The sequence below is a fragment of the Misgurnus anguillicaudatus genome, chromosome 5 (genome assembly GCF_027580225.2).
Source record: "Misgurnus anguillicaudatus chromosome 5, ASM2758022v2, whole genome shotgun sequence".
Lineage (NCBI taxonomy): Eukaryota > Metazoa > Chordata > Actinopteri > Cypriniformes > Cobitidae > Misgurnus > Misgurnus anguillicaudatus.
In genome coordinates this window covers 38962925-38984544 of record NC_073341.2, presented here as the reverse complement: position 1 = coordinate 38984544, position 21620 = coordinate 38962925, and the positions used below count along the sequence as shown (strand labels likewise).

The following is a 21620-nucleotide window of genomic DNA, read 5'->3' as shown; positions in this document are numbered from 1 at the left end:
TGGAGAGACTGTAGTTTGACATGTTTTGTTTTGTCCGGAGACAAAGTTTACTTATTTTATGAAAATAAAGATGTTTACTACAAAACGTGCTGCAATATTTCTGTGGATCAGTGATTGGAGCATTTTGTTAACTTTTGTTTAATTCCCGGAGAACGCGCTGATATCTATAGCTTGAATGCACTGTAAGTCCCTTGTCTAACAAATACCAAAAATTAAATGTTATACTATTGTAACTATACACCAGTCAGCTCACAGTAATGTGAGATACAATTTACTACACAGGCTCTCACATTGGGGCTTGTGGATTACCAGGTAAAAATATATAGAAAATGTGAACAAAATTAGTATATATGGTTTATTTAGAGAACATATATGGTTTAATTATAATATATTGTATTTAAGCATTGATGCTATTGGACAATTCTCTTTAAATTTAACATATATAATTATATATAACTATTATATTAAATGTTTGGAATTTAACTGTGTTCTGTTTGTTTAGAGATTGTATAGTTATCTTAAAAATACATAGAACACTATTATAACTCCTCTATCTCTCCATAGTTTTACTTAATGAGACTTGATAAACCTTGTCCCTCATGCTGGCCCTTACAATACCGGTAAGTAAACCAGCATCTTTGCTGCACTGTTATGTCGAGATTTATAGTGGTTCTCTCTCCTCGATCTATGGTTTTCTATCGTCTAAGTAAGAAAAAGTACATAAGATTGGAAATTGATACGGCAAAAGCTATATTATAAACTATAGTGCTTCTGAGATGTTTTTTTTCCTGGCGAATTAGCAAATGGTATGCAAACATACAATCAAACATAATACAGTGAAATATAATTTTTAAAGTTTATTTGGGGCACAATGATAATATTAAGGTTTATATAAACTAACGAAATAATTAAACTAATAAATAAATAAAACATTAACAAAAAATCACGCGTAAACAAAATTTCTAACATTTTTGGAAATAACGAATGTGCAATATTTCTCATGAAAAAGTGGATAAGTGTCCATAAACAGCGCAGATCACAATGAGCAGGCGTGTTTTTTAAATAAAGTTTGAGGAAGCTTGATGATGACGTTGATCCGCGACCGGTGCGCTGTAGTCCGTTTATAGCATACCGTTAGCATTTTATATCTGACGGCTTTATTTAGGCTTCAAAATGTATACATTTTCGTTTAACTTATAAATATTATCTTGATAGACAAAACGTGTAAGGTTCATAACTCTTTGTTGAACACAGATCTTATTTTTTGCGATTTTCCAAAAGTCTATGGGAAAAATGAATGGCTTTTCGATCGAGGGAACCCATGCGCCGCTAACTTCCGGGTTGGCCTACAAAGTGACGTCATGACTTCGGCACTCTATAGAGTATATATCAGAAGAGTCTTTTAGTGTTATCAGATTTATAAAAGACAGATATAAAAAAAACAGCTTCTGGAGGCGTACTGCGGGCGGAGTGAGTCACAAGCAAGCAACACACAAAACATTATCCCACTATCTCTGGATAACTTATGAGTCACTATATGCTCATGTCATTTACTTTTTTATGCACTTACGTGCCGATTTCCAACAAAACACAGACGTTTGATGCAGTTTTACTTACCGCCTGCGACTCATGACACGTTTGGGGCCGCCCCACAAACACACACGCACAACTCCGCTGCTACCCCGGATATACAAACTATATCCATTGTTCCCATAATGCTGGGTACTTTGGGAAGCTAAACAAGTTAAAATATCCCACAAAAACACACTTTGGTGATTTCGTGTCAGCTCTTGGTTGGTGTGTGCATGCGCTATTCCGGTCGAAATGCCCATATAAGGACTTCCACTGTACTTCCAGCACTGCATATGCAACAGATTCAGTAGTCCAAAAAAACTTTCAGAAACTTGTACAAACCCTGACGAAGTGCATTTAGTATAGAAATACGCCGTTATACATCCAAATGGTTTTTTTAACCTTAGTACATGTTTAGCATGAGGAATCCAAATCTTTAACTTTGTAAACAAGTCAGTGCATGAAATACCGTTAGGACCGCCCTTTAAAGGTGCAGTGTGTAATTCTTAAAAGGATCTCTTGACAGAAATGCAAAATAATATACAAAATTATATTTTCAGGGGTGTATAAAGACCTTTTTATAATAAACCGTTATGTTTTTATTACCTTAGAATGAGACGTTTTTATCTACATACACAGAGGGTCCCCTTACGTGGAAGTCGCCATTTTGTGCCGCCATTTTTCTACAGAAGCCCTTAACGGACAAACTTTTTTACTAAGTTGTCTCCGATGATGACATTTTTCCGGAGGCGGCTATCGTAGCTTCCCTATCTGTTTCAAAAGCAATGGACTGAGCCGTTGGTTGCAATTCGCAACCTCACCACTAGATGCTGCTAAAATTTACCCACTGCACATTTAATTCGCGAATGAGCTTACTAATAAGCACCCATATTATCTATTATCTATTTTAAGTAATGTGTAAGTTTTTATTGACTAACAGTGTCGTTTCATTTAGTTCGAGGGGAAGAAACGGATGTCGGCGGATGAAGCCATGAGACACCCGTATTTCCACTGCCTGGGCGAGAGAGTTCTCACACTGCCAGACAGTGAGTTCACACAAACATACATGATTATAATTATAATGCTGTCAAATAACAAATGCATGTGCACTGATGGATAAGAGAAGTTAGACAGCATCTTACGCACTCTTTCTAACTTGAAAGACATTTAATTTCACAGAGTCAGTGTGAGGCGTTCTGTATTTTCACCGTATCGTGTGTTTAAATGACCCTGACGTTAATGTTCAGCACACATTTGTTTCATCGATGTGTTAATGCAACTGTGAAATGTTTCCCTGCCAGCTACATCAATATTTGCACTTCAAGATATTCAGCTGGAAAGGGAGCCGGGCATGAGGACGAACTCTCTGTCAGAATCAGGTAAAAACAACACACACAGCGCATCCAACCGGGTGATGATGATGATGATGATAGATTTGAGCTTCATCAGTGCAGCTCATTATTATAGATAATGACTTTTATTCTGTAGTACCATCTACTTAGACAGGAAGAGACTGACAAACACTCATAATCCTCTTAATTAGTATTCATATTCATCAAAAGAGAGATAAACCTTTGCTCATCATGCCCTGATAATTTGTCACTGAATTTCTCACCTCATCCTGCTGCTCAAGTCTGAGATGTTGATTTACTCGTCTGCTATTCCCTCTGGTTTTCTCTTTTTTTACTATCTCTTTTATTTATCTTTTTTCCTCTCTGTGATCTGTCCGCATCTCTGATGTTATGTTTCATGTGTAGAGTTAATAAGCTACAGTTACAATGATGATGATGTGTCCAATGTTCTCAGGAGGACGTCTTGTTAAAGAAATAGTTCACCCCAAATCTACTTTGTTTTATTGAACACAACAAAAGGTGAATTTTTGAAAACTATTCTAGTCACTTTTAACTTAAAATGAAAGTAAACGAGGACCGGGCAGTGTTGTAGTCAAGGTCACCTAACTGAAACCAACACTTCGAGGGGCTGAGACCAAAGACAGAAAAGACTGAGACCAAGATCATCAAATTTTTTAATTTATTTTGTTGATGGATTTCTTTTTGGACAATCCCCAATAAAAAATAAGTGAATGATTGTTTTACATCTAATCACATTAATGATGATGACACATAAATCAGACAATGCAACAGCTATTTAATGTAATTTCTGCATGTTGTGATATTGACCAGTCTTGAAATAAAATCCAGAAAAAGTCTGAGACCAAGACAAGACAGAGACCATCAAAATGACTTTCTTACTTAGTTTTTTCGTCTTGTTTTTAGTACAAATATCTAACAATTCTTAAAACAAGAAGCATTTTCTTAATGAGCGAAATGAGAAGGAAAATAAAAAATAATTCTAGTTTTTAAACAAAAAATATCAAATTTAATTGAATTTGTGCTTAAAACAACCAAAAAATCTGCCAATGGGGTAAGCAATATTATCTTGAGTTAATTGTTTAAGAAAAAGTTGGCAAAATGAGGTAAAAAAAGTCTCTTAAATTTTATATTTAAGACTTATTTTCAAGGCCCTGGGAAGTTTTTGAAAATATAAATGCATAGATACAGGTCATTAGCCTCTTTCACACAGAAATTCTGGTAAATTACCATGAATTTACCAGAATGAATTTACCAGTAAATACAAAAATGTGCTGTTCACACACGCAGTGGCGTTCCGTTATTTTACCAGTAAGACATCATTCACACATCAGTATCAAAATACTGGTAAATTCATTGAGAAAGCGGAAGTACCTGTAGCACGCGGCGAGCTCAGTGTTGTTTTTGTAAACAATCCACGTCGTTCATTTCCACGGTCCGTATTTTGCTGTTTTCACGTCTGTGGTAAACAGTCGCGAAGTTGCTCATGACCAAACAACATTGAATGAGACGACGTCAAACCGAAAATGCGTTTTTAACAACACTACTGTTTGCACGTTGGCTTCACAGAGGGCGTGCTAAGGACGTCGGCAATTCGGCGGTAAGCTGTTTTAAACAACTTTGGTGAAGAAATGTGGACGTAAACTTCAGGTGTGCTCAACTTTCAAGCAGCATGTGTGTGGAAACGTCAGTCAACACTGCGGGGGTAAACGCGTCATCTGTATTAAAACGCTATGATTGGCCCGAAGCTGTCAGCACGGTCTGACGTCGTCCGTTCTAAATGCCGGTAATCCTATAATTTTCGATCACACATAGCGCTTACCGGTAAATTACTGGTAATCTTACTGATGGAGCACTGATTTACCGGAAAGGTTCTGTTCACACATGATCTGTTAACTGCAATTTACCAGTAAAATACCAGTAAAGACTGTATGTGTGAAAGGGACTATTGAAAGTGCTTGAATCTATTTTATGCAAGACATTTTCTGGAAAAAAAAATTTTTATTCCCTGTGTAGTGTAGGATAGTATCATAAAAATCTAGACTTTTTAAGCACACGTGCTAAACTGTTCGCTTAGTTTAAATGCTTATATCTTCTGTATGCAAATGTTGATTCATATTAAAATGCTTTTTTGCATAGTTGTGTTTGACATGAAAATGTCCCGGGCTACGTATGTAACTGTTGTTCCCTGAGAAGGGAACGAGACGCTGCGTCTCCCTTGTCATACTTCCTGCGTCCCTGTAACGCCGTCTTTGGCAATATTTCAGATAGTGATATACTTCCTGGCTCCCGCGTCACCCTGTCTTTGTCGTTAAGCCTCACCATTGGTTGAATTTGATATACACATTCAGACACACTTTCCCCTGGAAGCGTCCTCAAAGTGTCACCGCAGTGACGCAGCACGAGTTCCCTCGAAAGGGAACTGTAACAATGTATCTCAAACCGTAACATGATGTAACCTTGCTCTCACTTGAAATGTGTCCCCACATTTAGTCATTGAATTTGAGGGTATTGGACCTGGAAAGTCCTTGAATTTGAAGTTAACTACGGTGTGGGAACCCTGTATTTTCTTAGACTTCGACTAAACTTATTTTTAGGTCATTTTGTTCATCATTAAAAATTGTTTGATATTTGTACTGAAAACGGGACGGGAGTACTAAGTAAGAAAGTCATTTTTTGCAGTGTGGAAACAAGACCAAGATTTGTCTCGGGTACAACACTAGGTCTGGGTCTGTCAAACTCCAGAATAATCATATGTAAGCATCACAAAGGTGATCCATCTGTATGACCGAGTCTGATAATTTCCATTTGATTTTAAAATTAAGTGCACCCAAATATTTTTTAAAGATTCACCTTTTTTTATGAAAGAAAGTCATCCAGGTTTGGAAGGATATGAGAAGTAGTGAATTGTTCCTTTAGTCTCAATGTCATGTTTAGGTTATTTAGTGCTAACTTTGTTTTTATCTTACGATCTCTCTGTCTTTTCTCTTTCTGCCTATTTGTGTGTGCTTCTGTGATGACGCTTTGTGATTTTAAACCATCACCTCACTCTCTTCCAGAGCTTTTTCAAAGATGTCTAAGGTTTCGCCACACCTTAGGTACAAACAGTATTTGTAACCCTCCGCTTAAAGCAGAAGGTCACAAACCCAAACAAATGCATTTACCCCCTGACTTTCCTGTTTATCTGTGTCTGGTTTTGCCCAACGGGAATCACATAACCACATCTTCATCACACACAAGAGATTTTCTCTCTCTGATGAGAGTTTTTGGGTGAACTTAAAGATGCCATAAACTTGAAAGCACATTGTATAAAGCTTTTTGTTTATTTTAGTCTGTTTTTGTCTTGCTGGTTTGCCCATAAACTTTGACAAAATTTGCTTATAGCATACACTGCAAAAAAATGATTTTCAAGAAAAAAATTCTTAGTATTTTTGTATTGTTTTCAGTGGAGATATCTAGAGATTCTTGAATTAAATAATTTTTCATTAAAATATCAAATTTAAGTGATTTTGTGCATAAAACAAGCAAAAAATCTGCCAATGGGGTAAGCTAATTTTTCTTGAATTTTTTTAGTGTTTAAGAAAAAAAAATTTGCTTACCCCATTGGCAGATTTTTTTGCTTGTTTTATTGAAAAAATCACTTTAACTTGATATTATTGGTCTAAAAACTAGACTTATTTTCTTGGGTTGTTTTGCTCATCAAGAAAAAGCATCTTAATTTAAGAATTTTTTGATATTTTTACTGAAAACGAGACAAAAATACTAAGAATTTTTTTTTCTTAAATCATTTTTTGCAGTGTATATACCCAATCTTTCTTATCTGAGATTGAATGAAAATGTACAGGATTATATACAGCGGCGACTTTATTTATTATGACTCAACTTGTATACTTAAATGTTCTGATTTCTTTGTATGAATTCAATATTTGGCCTGATGGCTACATCTGGTGGAAAGTTTCTGTCAATAGCCCACTTAGAAATCCCCTTACTGATAAAAATGCTGATGTGTCAAATACTTATTTTCCCCGCTGTAACACCAGCAGAGAAATCAGCACATAAATACTCAAACATTCACTGCCACTCACATTTAGAGCAAAATGCCGATATTAATTGAATTCTCATCAGTGTTTGAATGCTGAAATCAACCGTTCTCCCAAAACCAATCTGTCACTTCTTTCTTTTTTTTCTATATGATTTCATCAGTCCTGTAATATTCCCTGTAACAGTCCGCATGTGCATGTCAAGTTTGGATTTTACCATAAGATGAATCCAGAAACAATTTAACGGATGATGTTGCAGAATTAATCGGAGGCGATCAGACTCAAGTGTTTGTTACCATGGAGATGCGAGTCTTGGCATACAGGGTTGTAATGGGTTTTTATATGCTAGTGATGAAATCTTGGCTAAAGTTGATGCGCTAACTCCACACATGAAATTAATTTTTACGTCCTGTTGTTGTATATTTGGCTTGATGAAGCCGATACATTTTTAAAAGCCTTTTCTTAGTAGTAGCATGTCTCTCTGTTTCATCTCTGAGAAAAGCTGAATGACGTGATGGGCATTTTCTGATTTTGTCTAGCCTCTCCATATCACAGCCTGTGCTGAATATGATTATGCATCACCCCAGTTGAAGTATATTATTACAGTTATCTTCCCACACCTTTGGTCATTTCTAAGCCGACCGCTATGGAAATGCAACAATACAGCCAATGTAGGAGATGCCAGGAAGAATAACAAAGAGTAGTGAATATCATTTATCTGCAATGATTCCTGAAGGAATTGCGTAAAGTTCAAACTTCAAAACGATCCTAATTTGATCTGGAATTTGTTTGGGGTGAATGTTAAGGACATTCAGGGATATTACGTGGAGCATGTTAAGTTTGTTTTTATCTGCTACCTCCCTACCACAGCCATGCGCATCACTTTGTATTAAAGAGTTTGGGACAGTGATGCAGACAGATTTGAAAGTTATGGGCGTAGTAATAAAAAAACTCCTGAGGAGAAAATAGGCTGATAAAACAGTAGCATTGACAACTGTGCTTACAGGGGAGCACTAATGTAAAAGGGATATTTCACCCTAAAATGAAAACTAGCCAATATTTTACCGTCTTAGGTGTATATGACTTTTTATTTAAGCCGAACATAATTGAAGTAATTTTTAATAATATCCTGACTCTTTTCAGCTTTATAATAAGCATTGGACAGTGCCCCATCTTACAAGATGAAGCGATGGGTTTCAAACTTTACAAACTACAGCGGTACGCGTGTTTACAAAAGAGCTGAGACATCTCGTCTGAATCAACATTACAAAAACCTATTGCTTACACGGCAAAAAAATGATTTTAAAGAAAAAAATTTTTTATTTTTGTCTTATTTTTAGTAAAAATATCTAAAAATTCTTACATTTAAGATGCTATTTCTTGATGAGCCAAACGACAAATAAGTCTAGTTTTTAGACCCAAAAATATCAAATTTATTTGTGGATAAAACAAGCAAAAAAATCTGCCAATGGGGTAAGCAAATTTTTCCTGAATTTTTCTTTAATTAAGTTTTTTAAGAAAAATGTTCAAGATTTTTTTGCTTACCCCATTGGCAGATTTTTTTGCTTGTTTTATGTACAAAATGACTTAAATTTAATATTTTTGGTCTAAAAACTAGACTTATTTTCTTGGGTCGTTTTGCTCATTAGGAAAATGCATCTTAATTTAAGAATTTTTAGATATTTGTACTGAAAGCAAGACAAAAATACTAAGAATTTTTTTCTTCAAAATTGTTTTTTGCAGTGTAATTTCAGAAGACATTTAAAGGGACACTCCACTTTTTTGAAAATATGCTCATTTTCCAACTCCCCTACACTGTAAAAAAATCCGTAGAAATTACAATGTTATTGCAGCTGGGTTGCCGGTAATTTACCGTAGATTTAAATTTATGTTATTTACTGGCAAGAGTTTATTCAAAGTTAAATAAATTTTAAATATTAACAAGTCTTTATCTTTACAGAATAAAACTATACAATAACAGCCTCATGCAAAGCATTCTGGGAACCAGAAATCATCATCAAACTTTTTCTGTGTTTTGCTTCAGATTTTTTTTTCCAGAATGTTTTGCTTGATGCTGTTTTTTTAGTTTTACTCTGTAAAGACAAAGACTGGAAAATGTTTAATGTTCATTTAACTTTGAACAAAATGTTGTCAGTAAAAAACAAAAATTTAAATCTACAGTAAATTACTGGCAACCCAGCTGCAATTTCTACGGAATTTTTTTACAGTGTTGAGTCAAGTTTTAAATAGGAAAAATATCAAAACTCTTTGGTCATATTTGAGTGCAATGCTAATGGAAAATTAGAATATTTTTTTTAAAGTGTAGTGTCCCTTTAATGACTGTATGGATTAGTTTTTAATGGATGAATGCGCTTTGGGGCACTATCCAATGCCATTGGAAAGCTAAACAAAGAGTTATGATATCATTTCATATATCTCCGACTGTGCTTGGCTGAATGAAGGAACGCATATACACCTATGGCTAAAATATGGGATAATTTTAATTTTGGGGTAAAATATTCTTTTAATGTGGGCTGTAGCTCTGTTGACTGCAGAAACTGAGGAACATTACTACCTATGTGTAATCTTGTCTACCCCATCAAATCAGAAAGCAGCCCGGGCTTCTCTAGAGTCGAAACTGAGCATGGATGACGGCTCGAGTCGGGTGGGTGCATATAAACGGGTGTTTGGGTTTGTTGACCTCACCCACAGCTCATGCCCAGTTCTCTAAATGAAGTGAGCGCTGGTTTTCTCTCTCTACCTCTTTCCGGTGGCCCTATTTATCCCCTGATGAACCCTAACTGTTATTGTGTTTTATATATATATATATATATATATATATATATATATATATATATATATATATATATATATATATATATATATATATTATTGTATTTGTAGGGCTGTCAATTTAACAGAATGAAGCACTTTATGACCCCTGTCTCATAAGCATATTCCTTAATAACAAATTTTCCTATTATTGGTGTAATTTGAGCTTTAACTCTTTCCCCACCAGTCTTTTTTTTTAAGTTCCCAACCAGCACAGCATTTTTTTTATAATTATTTTAAAATTTTATAAGTTTAATGCCTTCCAGAAAATGTTTTTTTAAATAAAAAAAATCATTGTATCTTTATTTGTTATCTTTTTATTACCTGTAAAATATGGGAAGGTTTTCATCTTCAAAATACCAAATTTTGAGATAACTGCATTCTTGTAAAGGACTTTTGTTAGAGATGCACTTTTTACTGTTTTTGGATCAGTGGATGCTTCAGTGTTTTATAAGTTGTGTAAGATTGCCACCTAGTGGATAATAGCGGAAATATGGATTGCCGTAAAAACTTGTCATTGGCGGGGAAAGAGTTAATTATATATATATGAATAAAATGCGGAGTGCAGGGGTCTTAAATTATGCTTTCCAAATTTCTACTCGATGACTTCATCTTCATTCGTAAGCTTTTGATACGCAATTTAATCTGCATCGCTACGTAATTAATGTTTTTTTAAACGATTGACAGCCCTTTTGGTTCTTTAACAATGCAACATTTGATCTTAACATTTAAATCGATTTCTCTTTGTCTTTCTCTTCAGTCAACAGCATATCTCAGCGACAGAGCCTGCTCTTCTGAGGACACGGGACAGATAAGAGCAAGAAGACTGAAGACGTGATGTTGAAGATGAAGGGATGTTTTTTATTTTTTTCATTTCACTGACTGAGTCATTGCTAGTCCTGTGGCATTATATGTATGGAAGGGGTCACTGTAGCTGTTTACAAAGAGAGGCTGACTACAAAGTCATGTTTTTTTGTCGATTGTGAACTTTTTTGCACCCCGCCCCTTCCCTGTGTACATTACAAACATGTTTGCTGTACCCTCTCAACCACTGTATGTAACCAATCAGACGCCGAGTCCTGTTGGATATCGGACGACTTGTGAAGGTTTCCAGTGCATAACTTCTTCTTCCATTGACTGAAACGAATCAGTGCGTTTTTGTAATACTTTTCAAATGTAATGTGTGTAAAAGGAAGGTCAGTTTATGAAGGATTCTGCATGAATATCAGACCACAATAAGCCAAGTTAATATAAGTGATAGATTATCACTGTAGTCTTCCAGAACAATATTACTCCTTTGTTGATGTAATCAGCCCTCCTATCCAAAAACCTAAGGTTTAGTACTATGCCAACACAGTTATTGTGTGATCATCATCATCATCAGTCATTATTTATGTTCATCAGAAGATTGAAATGATACTGTATGTCAGTCTTGCTTCAATGTTTTATGTGTTTGCGGAGTCATTTCACTTATAATTGTTGTTTACTTGTTTTTTTGCCATGCAATACATTTTGATAATCTTGATGGTCACCAAAGACCCCATGTTTCCTCTCCCATCTGGTTTAACATGGTTTGAGCTTCCATATCCATCATCGTGTTCAATATAAACCCAATGAAGAATCAGCCACACTGTGTCGAGGGCGAACGTTGGCAAGGATCTCTCGTGACATCTAAGACCTCCGATGGTTCCTGCGGACACCTGGTCCATGCCATTTTGATAATTCTTCCATTACTGCAGCACTTAGGCTGTCACTCGGGGTGAAAACTGATCTGGGTTCAGTCGGTGAGATGAGGCCGAGGATTGTGCGGAGAACGGGTGGATTTGTATAGGTCTCGGGTTTCTGTCACTTTGTCGAACAGCTGAGCGTGGTACCGCATCTCTGGCCGGTTGTTCATACAGGATTTAGTACGCGTCGGTGTCGTGTAACACTGCGGATTTAACACAGTAGTTTCCTCGGGATGTAAAAACCAAGGCCTCTGTGCACAATATCAGTCTACAGTCCTGCAAATGTGATTATTGGGTAAATCTCATGACACCTTTCAAGTATATGTCTGGGTCAAATTACATCTCAAACCCAAATAAAGAAGAAAAGATGTTTCGCAAAAAGACAATAAAACACTTTACCACCATTTGGATATTACAAAGCCCCTAAGGTGACATTGGAGTAAAAAAAATCTAGAGTTTAGTTTCACGTGCACACGCGAAATGTGAAACTTTCGCGCGTGCAAAACTAAACGCAATAGTTTCACGTGCACACGCGAAACTAAACTAAAAAAAAAAAAACTGTGAAACTTACGCGTGCACGAAACTAAACGTGATTTAATTTTTTTCTCCATGTCCCCTTAGGGGCTCTGTAGGATATTTTGCAATTAGCATGTGTTTTTCTTTCTTTATTGATAAAAGGTAATCTTATTTCTACACTGCAAAAAATGATTTTCGGGAAAAAAATTCTTAGTTTTTTTTTTGTTTTTAGTAAAAATATGTTTTTAGTAAAAGTATCTAAAAAAGTGATTTTGTGCATAAAACAAGCAAAAAAAATCTGCTAATGGGGTAAGCAAAAAAATCTTGAACATTTTTCTTAAACACTAAATTCAAGAAAAATTAGCTTGCCCCATTGGTAGATATTTTTGCTTGTTTTATGCACAAAATCAATTAAATTTGATATTTTTGGTCTAAAAACTACACTTATTTTCCTTGGGTTTTTTTGCTCATCAAGAAAAGCATCTTATTTTAAGAATTTTTAGATATTTTTACTGAAAACAAGACAAAAAAACTAAGAATTTTTTTCTTGAAAATAATTTTTTGCAGTGTATAATGTGAGTTTAGTTTTATTTTTGTATATTATACATTTAAATACAGTTGTTGTTTAAGTATAATTTATTTTAAGGCAGTATAATACACATTGCAGTATTCTTTCATATAGTAATTATTGTAATAAAAAGTTCAGAATCATCATTTAGGAAAAACGAATGATATTACACAACCTTACATTATGTTACAGTAAGGTGAAGTTTCAGATAAAATGTGCAAATGCAAAAAATATTAACGTTACCAAAAATAACAATCATTTTCTTTCATGCAAAAAAATGTTCATTTGATTTTGAGGTGAAATGTGACCCAGATACTTCTTGTGAGATTTACCTCTTAGCTTGAATGCTGAGCAGTGTTGCCAGATCCAGTTATTATAAGCATCTTTGTCTGTTGTTTTTCCCACCTAATAAGACACTTTAAGAAGATGTTAAAGTCAGAAGTTAGGGTTAGTTTTTGTTTGAATAACAAAAACTAGCGTTTAATTTTTTGTATTTGTTTGTGTAACAATCTGGCAATGCTGATGCAATTAAGACTCTGTTTCAATCAGGGGATGGATAATATTTTATGTGAATATGTCATTTTTTTATTTCAAGCAATCCCAAAATGTTATCTGGTGATAGACTGTGACCTTCCTTCCTCGCTGTTGGAGATCACCTGTTTGCTTTGTGATTGTGAGTGTGTTTGAGAGAAAGATGCTCACATTGGGGGAAATATAACAGTCTTGCATGGCAGTATTGTAGACTGTGGTACATTGTAAATATGAGAAGTGAAGAGTGCAATGAGAAAATCCTCCTAACAATATATCATTTTAAAGATGATCATTTTTGTTACTCATCATTGATGACGTTGTTAATTGTGTTCTCGTTTTTTCAATGAGATGTACGGTAGTAACCGAGTGACGTTACTACCGTAGGAGATTTATGTGTTGTAGATATTTGGTTTGAATGTTTGTTAGGATGAAAATGGCTCATGTTCATTTAATACTTTCATCTGAAATGTGGCTAGTGAAAGGGCTTTGGTGGCTATATGTGTGCTTGTGTGGTAGCCAACTTTTCATTACTGCGCAATAATTGCTAATTTACGCAATAACATCTATATATCTCTCTCTCTCTCTCTCTTTTTTTTATAAAAAATTCACCCAGTTTCAAACAGCTATGATTTCTCCAAACAATGCAAACATACACAATTTACAGCAGAAACGGTTTTAATGTGAAATCTAATAAGTGTGACTTTTAATGCTTTTATACTTGGAGACATCTGAGCCAGTACAGACTTATCCTCTGTAAACGGTTTTAATGTTTCTTCCTGAATGGGCATACGAGACAAAACTTGATGATTGATCAGTATTATTTTCTTTATTTGTATTTTGTTTTTCCAGCTGGTCTATGAGATGAGATGCAGTCTGCTTTTATATAAATCTGTTTAAAGCAGTATAGACCAACACATTAAGCAATACTCACTGAAAATGCACAGGAAATACTCTCAGATAATCATGGTATATTTCTTCGGTTGACAATAAGTTCATAATGCATATAAGAATGGCCATATTTTCTGTATAAATCAAGGGATGTTAACCCTGAATAACTATCGTAAAATGTTTGATGCAATGCTGAAAAATATCCCTTTTTTATCCTTTGTGTTGTTGTAAATGCAATAGTCATTTTCTTCATCATAAGATATGTGGTTCAGATGTATGTTGAAAACCTGGCAATTACAATGCAGAAGTATTGCTGACTGTTATTTCCAGATGCTTGTATGATTACTGAGTTTATTTCCAACAAACATGAGCCATCTTTGTCAAACTTGAGACTCAAAACATTGGCACAAACTGTAAAGCATTGTTTTAAGAAATAGAGATATTTAAATGTAATATTCATGATTTTTTTACATGTGCATTACATCATTATTCCTGTAGGGTTGGGTTTGTCCATATTTAAAATCCACTCATAATCAGATTTAAATTAAGAACATAACGTGAACATTTGCTGATAAACTTCACTAAAGATCACTGTGCTTAGTCAGGCTGGTTATAGTTATTGAAGTATATATTTATATTGCGCATTTCCTTTGCTCAAATTTGCTTTACATGGCAACACACAACATTAACACTTCCATTACATACAGTACAAATAAAACAAAGTTTATCCAAAGTACAAATTAAGAGATACGTTATACAACATGGGGTGGTTTCCCAGACAGGGTTTAGATTAATCCAGGACTAGGCCTTAGTTATCTTAAGACATTTAAGTATTTTTACAAACATACCTTAAAAAAACAAAACATTACTTGTGTGCATCTTGAGACCAAACAATGGCACTGATTTATTTTAAGATGCGTCTTATGTTGTGTTTTCAGTTAAGGCAGCTCAAAAAAGCATTTTAGTCTTGGACTTAAACCCTTTCTTAGAAACATGTAACTGCAGATTAATGTGTTTATGTGGAAATCCTCACATGCAAACTAAAAAATCATTAATTTTACCACTAAACATGACATCATATATATTAATGCGTCAGTCATCTTCAGGCACTTGTTAGTAGGTAACCTCTACCGGATTTAAATGCAAATCAGGGAGGTATGATGAAGTGTTTTGTAGTAGCTTTGAAATGTGCCTTCCACATTTAATATGAACGTAAAATAGTTTTTATTATTCAAATAACACACTGAGAATAAGAGAAGACACCAAAATGACACTAATATGATTTACCCTGCAGTATCAAAATCATTTGAAAGGGTTATATTCTTAACCATCAGAATGATATCATTTATTTATAATTACATACAGTGACCACAACACCAGGGTAAAACTGGAAAAGGATACACAAGAAATCTTAGACTTTATTTCATATTTTTATTTAAAATCCAAATGTCCCTTCATTGTACAATTGAGAATATTTTGTGATTTTTTTTTAAACACCTAAATACTAATGATGGAGACTTTATATTTGATGATTTGTTTCTTGATATAAATCAATGCAGTTCCATCTCATTTCATGATTTGTAAACATTAAACATGGCCTCATGTATTATACAGCAGCGTGATTTGGTGACTGCTTCTTAGCTTTTGCTATTAGTCAATGCCAAAGTTATTCAAAGCCTTGCATGGGTTGGTGTTTAATTTTTCCAAGGAATGTTACAATGCTGACACCCTGCTTTGTGTTTCTTACTGAGCCAGTTTACTGCTGAGGATTACTATGAATTACTGTTATGATAAAATCACATAACCCCACTATTTAAGAGACATCTTTGAAAATGTTACAATAATTCTGTTCATTTATTGTATTAAAGATATATGAATATTCAATAAAGGTATGTACATTTCTGAATAACAATGTGTACCTGCTTGTATTATTTTTCATATCTTACATATGAAAACTTTTTACAAACATACACTTTGGCAAGAAAACATTTGCAATTGTTTTGTAAAATATGTTTGGTTTTCAACCAGAATTCACTTTATGTCTAGATAAATGTGTCTCACTTTGCACATTTTTGTTTTTGCATGTTTAAGACACTTTAATGGGAATTTTACCAATAACTAAAAAGCGGATGAATGCCGTTTATCACAAGATGAATAAAATTAAGTGTTGAGTGTCTTCTCTATTTAGTCCAGGAGGTGGCGCTCTGTAGCTCTTTAGTCCGCTGACAAACCAACTAACTCATACCGCAAAAAATAAATTTCTCTGGCTAAAAATATATTTTAAATAGGGCTGGGCATAGATTAATCTAGATTAATCTCATACAAAATAAAAGTTATTTTTTGCATTACATATGAGTTTGTGCTGTGTGTAATTATTATGTATATATAAATACACACACATTCATGTATGTATTAAAGAAACATTTACATGTGTATATACATTTATTTATATTTTTATAAATTCTATATTATATATAGCCTAAATAAAAAAACTATATATAAATAAAACATTTCTTAAATGTATATATATGTATGTGTGTGTGTTTAAATAAACATAATATTTACAAAACTCATATATTATGCAAAAAAGTACTTTTATTTTGTATGAGATTGGTCTGGATTGATCTATGCCCAGCCCTAATTTTAAATATATGCTAAATACGTTTTGTAGAAAGTAATGCTCAATTTAATATATTTTTGAATTTGTTACGGTTTTAACCTTAATATATCAATATTTTAAAACGGATAAGGTCATGCAAATACATTTTTAATTTTACATCCTATATGGCAAAAATGTATTCTTTACCAAAAATATTTTAAATGTGTTCTTAATACAAATTAATTTTATAAAGTATATTTTGAAGTTGAAATATATTTAATTTGAACCTTTTATAAGTTTTTTTTCCAATGGATTGAAACATATGGAGGGCTAAATATATTTTTTATGCTTTAAAATGGCCAAAAAATACATCAGTAAAAATATATTTTTGTAAACATATTCCAAAATATTTTCCAGCAAATATAGTTTTCGACATTTTTTGTATATTTTGAATTATATTTAAAAAATATAATTTTGCCAAATATGAAAGTGCTTTTGACAGTTGGCCACTAGTAGTCCGCGTATCCCCGGGTGAGGAAAATATCCCACACATGACTTTTGATTATAATTAATATTTACATAAATCAGTAGAAGCATTTCTAAAAAAAAATAAACCAGTCCAAATATTTAATAAATTTGCTCTTCTCATGCATTGAAGGCTAAATCCTATTCTGTTGTTGATTGCTTATGCCTGCCGCTGAAATCCGCGCTCGACTGATCGGGTCTGCTGATATTAATGATGGCTCCGCTCGCTTCAACAACACGTGAGTTATTCACTGAAGCAGTTCGGGCGATATTGGAAGCCTGGTCGGTACTTCAAGTAAGTGAATACATGTTGTCTGAAGTTCCTTAAAATATGACTTTCTCAGAATAGTGTCATGTTCGTATAGCGATATTTAATCGATGAGTTTATGAGTTAGAAACCGCACTGCTACTGGGTTAGCAAGTTAGCCCTGAAAACACAAGAAAGTAATACAGAATATAACTTAACTTACATACACGACAAACATGCATCACTCGAAACTCTGCTTGCTGAATAAACAATAGAAAGAATTATGGATTTAATAACTATAGTGGGAACTGTAAGTTATTTGTTTTAATATAAACTCTTAAAGTGTCTACTGGTAATGGGTTTGATGTCTGGTATATTAACTTATCTGGCAGGTGTGAACCAATATATCCACCATTAAATCCTACTTAATTTTGAAATGGTTTAATACACTGCAAAAAAATTATTTTCAAGAAAAAAATTTCTTAGTATTTTTTCCTTGTTTTCAGTCCAGTTTTTAGACCAAAAATATCAAATTTGTGTGAATTTGTGCATTAAACAAGCAAAAAATCTGCCAATGGGGTAAGCAAAAAATCTAGAAAATTTTTCTTAAACACTAAATTCAAGAAAAATTTGCTTACCCCATTTGCAGATTTCTTTTGCTTGTTTTATGCACAAAATCACTTAAATTTGATATTTTTGGTCTAAAAACGACTCATTTTTTTGGGTCGTTTTGCTCATCAAGAAGAAGTATTTTAATTTAAGAAGATATTTTTACTGAAGAATTTTTTTTCTTGAAAATCATTTTTGCAGTGTAGGGGTAATGGTGGAAACCCCTAAAATTGTTTTGTTTTGCAGTGTTTTTCATTTTAATTAGATTTTTGACACGTGTACGTTTGCAAAATTCTGGGAATTTTCAATGGGAATTAATAGGAAAAAACTGGGAATTTAAGAAAATTGCCGAGGTGCCTGTAACAGGGAATTTAATAGTAGTAAACATGCAGCATAATTTAGTTTAAAACATCAGGATTTATTATTTTGTTCTTGTTATCATACAGTATTACTGTACCACCCAAAAGTTTGGACACATTACTTTTTGTAATGTTTTTGAAAGAAGTCTTTTATGCTCATCAAGCCTGCATGTATTTGATCAAAAACCCTTCACATTAGAATGATATCTGAAGAATTTTTTATCATAAAATCCAAGCTTGATAAGCGTTAGTTTCAGGATTCTTCAAAAATGTTATTCCTTGCATGCATGTCTGCTTATGACCAAACAAAATGTTTATTTATATTTGTATATGACATAGCTTATACAAATTTACAAGAAATTTAAAATAATTTCCATGCATTCCTGTTAAGTTTCCAATTTGGAGTATTTCCAAAATTCCCCTGACTAAGTTCCCATGGAAAATTTCCAGAAATTTACCAGAAACTTTTCACCTATTTGCAACCCTACATATGTGTTTCTTCCGTGAGTGATTGTATAATCTTTTGCTTTACAGAGTAAAAGTGTTTTATTTTCTTCCAGATTGCAGTTGATAATGGTTTTGGTGGTGCTTACAGTCAGCAGAAGGCCGACTGGATGGTGGATGTGCTTCAGCAGTATTTTCATGACAATGGTTTGAGCATTTAAATGAGTTTACTAATAAAGACATCTTGTTGGACCTTCTGCTTTCTGTGCCAACATCAAATCACTGTGTGTTTCCTCCTTACAGATGACCTGCAGCAGTGTGAAGTGGAGGATTTTATCTCAGACCTGATGAACAATGAATTTGACACTATGGTAGATGATGGCAGCTTACCACAGGTTTGTGTTGGGTCTGGAGATAAAGTTACTAACTAGTCATCAATTATTTCATTTAAAATCGTATAGTATGTCTGAATAAATCCTAATTCTGTCAAATGATGTCTAATGTCAGGTGGCACAGAAGGTGTGTTTGATGTACCAGCTGTGTGATCAGGGCAAACTGACCGAGGTTAGAGAGCAGATCAGCCAGCTGGCACAGAAAAAAAACACTGGGCGGGCAAAAGCCACAGCTGTGAAAACACCAGCAGGCGATGATGATGAGGAAGAGGACAATGATGAAGAGGTGTGTGTACTTAAAAATGTTTAATATTCAGATCCTAAAAGGGACTGAATCTGAATAAGTAATCTTGCCGGATCATTTTCTCAGGCTATGGAGTGTGATGGAGCTAGCGATGGACCATCAGTCAGCAGCACAGCAGCGAAGCAACAGCCTCTTCCTCAGGTCATGAATAATGATGAAGAGGATGATGGATGGACGGTTGTGTGCAGGAAAAAGTGACTTTAAAAAACATAAATGAGTAAAAAATTATATTTAAGGACTTTTCAGCCACTCTGGATTTTTGTGTGTGTGTGGTTACAGACAGTATGCTTATACTGACTAAAGTCCTGCCATTCAGTCTGTGCAGATTCAAATGGGATATTATTACCTCACAGCACCCGATGAAGAGATTTTTAAGAGTATAAACTAAATCAGTTTAAACACATGTTGGCTATAGTAAATTTTAGCCAGTGAAAAGTCTAGTTTGCTTTACAAAGGTGCATTATTTATATGCATTATTTACTATAATAACATGTTGACCTGATTATGTTTTTAAACTCCTGTATGCCTGTTATTTATAACGCGCTGTTGTCGCCCTCTAGTGGTCATAACAGTAACGGCAAGAGAAAATTTGACAATTGCAGTTACCGGGTTTTTAATTTGTATGGCTATTGATTATTCTTTATTTGAAATTTACTTAATACTTTTTATTTGATGAATCTTAAAGGACTCATTTACCCAGAAATGTAAATTCTGTCATTTATTGTCCTTCATGTCTATTTATTTTCTCCAAGGAAAACACACTGTATGTAATATGTTTGGGTCAGTTTTTCCAGTCAAATAGTGCATAAGGACCATAAGTTCCTATAGTTTCATATTTTCTTATTTTAGTCTTTGAAGATAAGGTTGTGCAGTTTGCTTGAGTGTTGATCAAGCAATTTGTCATTTAATTATATTACAAGTTTTTCATATAACAGTATTCTGTATGCAAAGCACACATCAAACAACGTGAGATGCACAATGGGAAATGTGTAAGAAAATTATAAACAGGAACTCATGCTTCAAAAAGGATGTTTAAACAGGATTAAATGGTCCAATGTTTTCAGTTTACTAAAATTGTTGCCAAAGTTTTGTCTCCATCAATGCTGAATACAGCATATAGTGTTAAAGTCAGATAATCTGCACTGCAAAAAAATGATTTTCAAGAAAAACATTTCTTGGTATTTTGTCTTGTTTTCGGTGGAAATATCTAAAAATTCTTAAATTAAAATGCTTTTTCTTGATGAGCAAAGCGGCCCAGGAGGGTAAGTTTGGTTTTTGGACCAAAAATATACAATTTAAATGATTTTGTGCATAAAACAAGCAAAAAAAATCTGTGAATGGGGTAAGCAAATTTTTCTTGAATTTAGTGTTTAAGAAAATTGTTCAAGATTTTTTCGCGTGTGATTTTGAGCATAAAACTTAAATGTGATATTTTTGGTCTAAAACCTAGACTTATTTTCTTGGGTCGTTTTGCTCATCAAGAAAAAGCATCACCATTCAAGAATCTCTAGACATTTTACTGAAAACAAGACAAAAATACAGAGAAAATTTTTTCTTGAAAATAATGTTTTTGCAGTGTGTGCTTTTCATTTGATTTTTATTCATACTCACTCCATACAAAAATATCTTCCAGTAATCACAGCTATTTACAAAGCACCAAATGTATTCTACCCCATACGGCAAAATGTATTTTAAATATATTTTGTAGAAAGTAATGCTCAATTGAATATATTTTTGAATTTGAATACTTATTATAATTTGAACCATCATATATCAACATTTGAAAACCTTTTCAAGGTCAATCAAATATATTTCTAATTTTACATCCCATTTGGCAAAAATGTATTTTTTGCCAAAATATATTTTAAATAAATGCTAAGTACACGTTAATTTTATAAAGTACATTTAAGTTGAAAATATATTTAATTTTAACCTTTTAAAACATGTTTACAGGTTCGTAAAAACGTTTTTTTCAATGCAATTTTTTATTGAAATACATGGAGGGCTAAATATATGCTTTTCCAAACATACAAAAAGCCAAAAAATAAATTTGTAAAAAATATATTTTTCTAAACATATTCCAAAATATATTTCAGT

The 21620-nt window shown here is 33.6% G+C and overlaps 2 protein-coding genes across 4 annotated transcripts in view; both read left to right on the top strand.

Annotated features, from left to right (window-relative positions):
* The window catches only part of cdk16 (cyclin dependent kinase 16), a 55807-nt gene extending 41310 nt beyond the window's left edge, over positions 1-14497 (top strand). For 2 of the 3 annotated variants that reach the window (XM_073868157.1, XM_073868156.1), the window contains 3 exons: positions 2528-2618; positions 2874-2951; positions 6002-6231. In XM_073868157.1, the coding sequence (XP_073724258.1) occupies positions 2528-2618; positions 2874-2951; positions 6002-6216 (384 nt within the window). In that variant the 3' untranslated portion in view covers positions 6217-6231. Of the gene's footprint in view, positions 1-2527; positions 2619-2873; positions 2952-6001; positions 6232-10574 lie in introns of those variants that run through there. The other variant, XM_073868158.1, reaches the window with a different exon arrangement.
* A 2808-nt stretch (positions 14498-17305) lies between these two features.
* tsr2 (TSR2 ribosome maturation factor) lies at positions 17306-20570 on the top strand. The gene is made up of 5 exons (XM_055168120.2): positions 17306-17463; positions 18944-19034; positions 19131-19222; positions 19335-19505; positions 19590-20570. Exons 1-5 carry the CDS (start codon positions 17380-17382, stop codon positions 19719-19721), a joined length of 570 nt encoding a protein of 189 aa, XP_055024095.2. The 5' UTR covers positions 17306-17379; the 3' UTR covers positions 19722-20570.
* The last annotated feature ends 1050 nt before the right edge of the window (positions 20571-21620 follow it).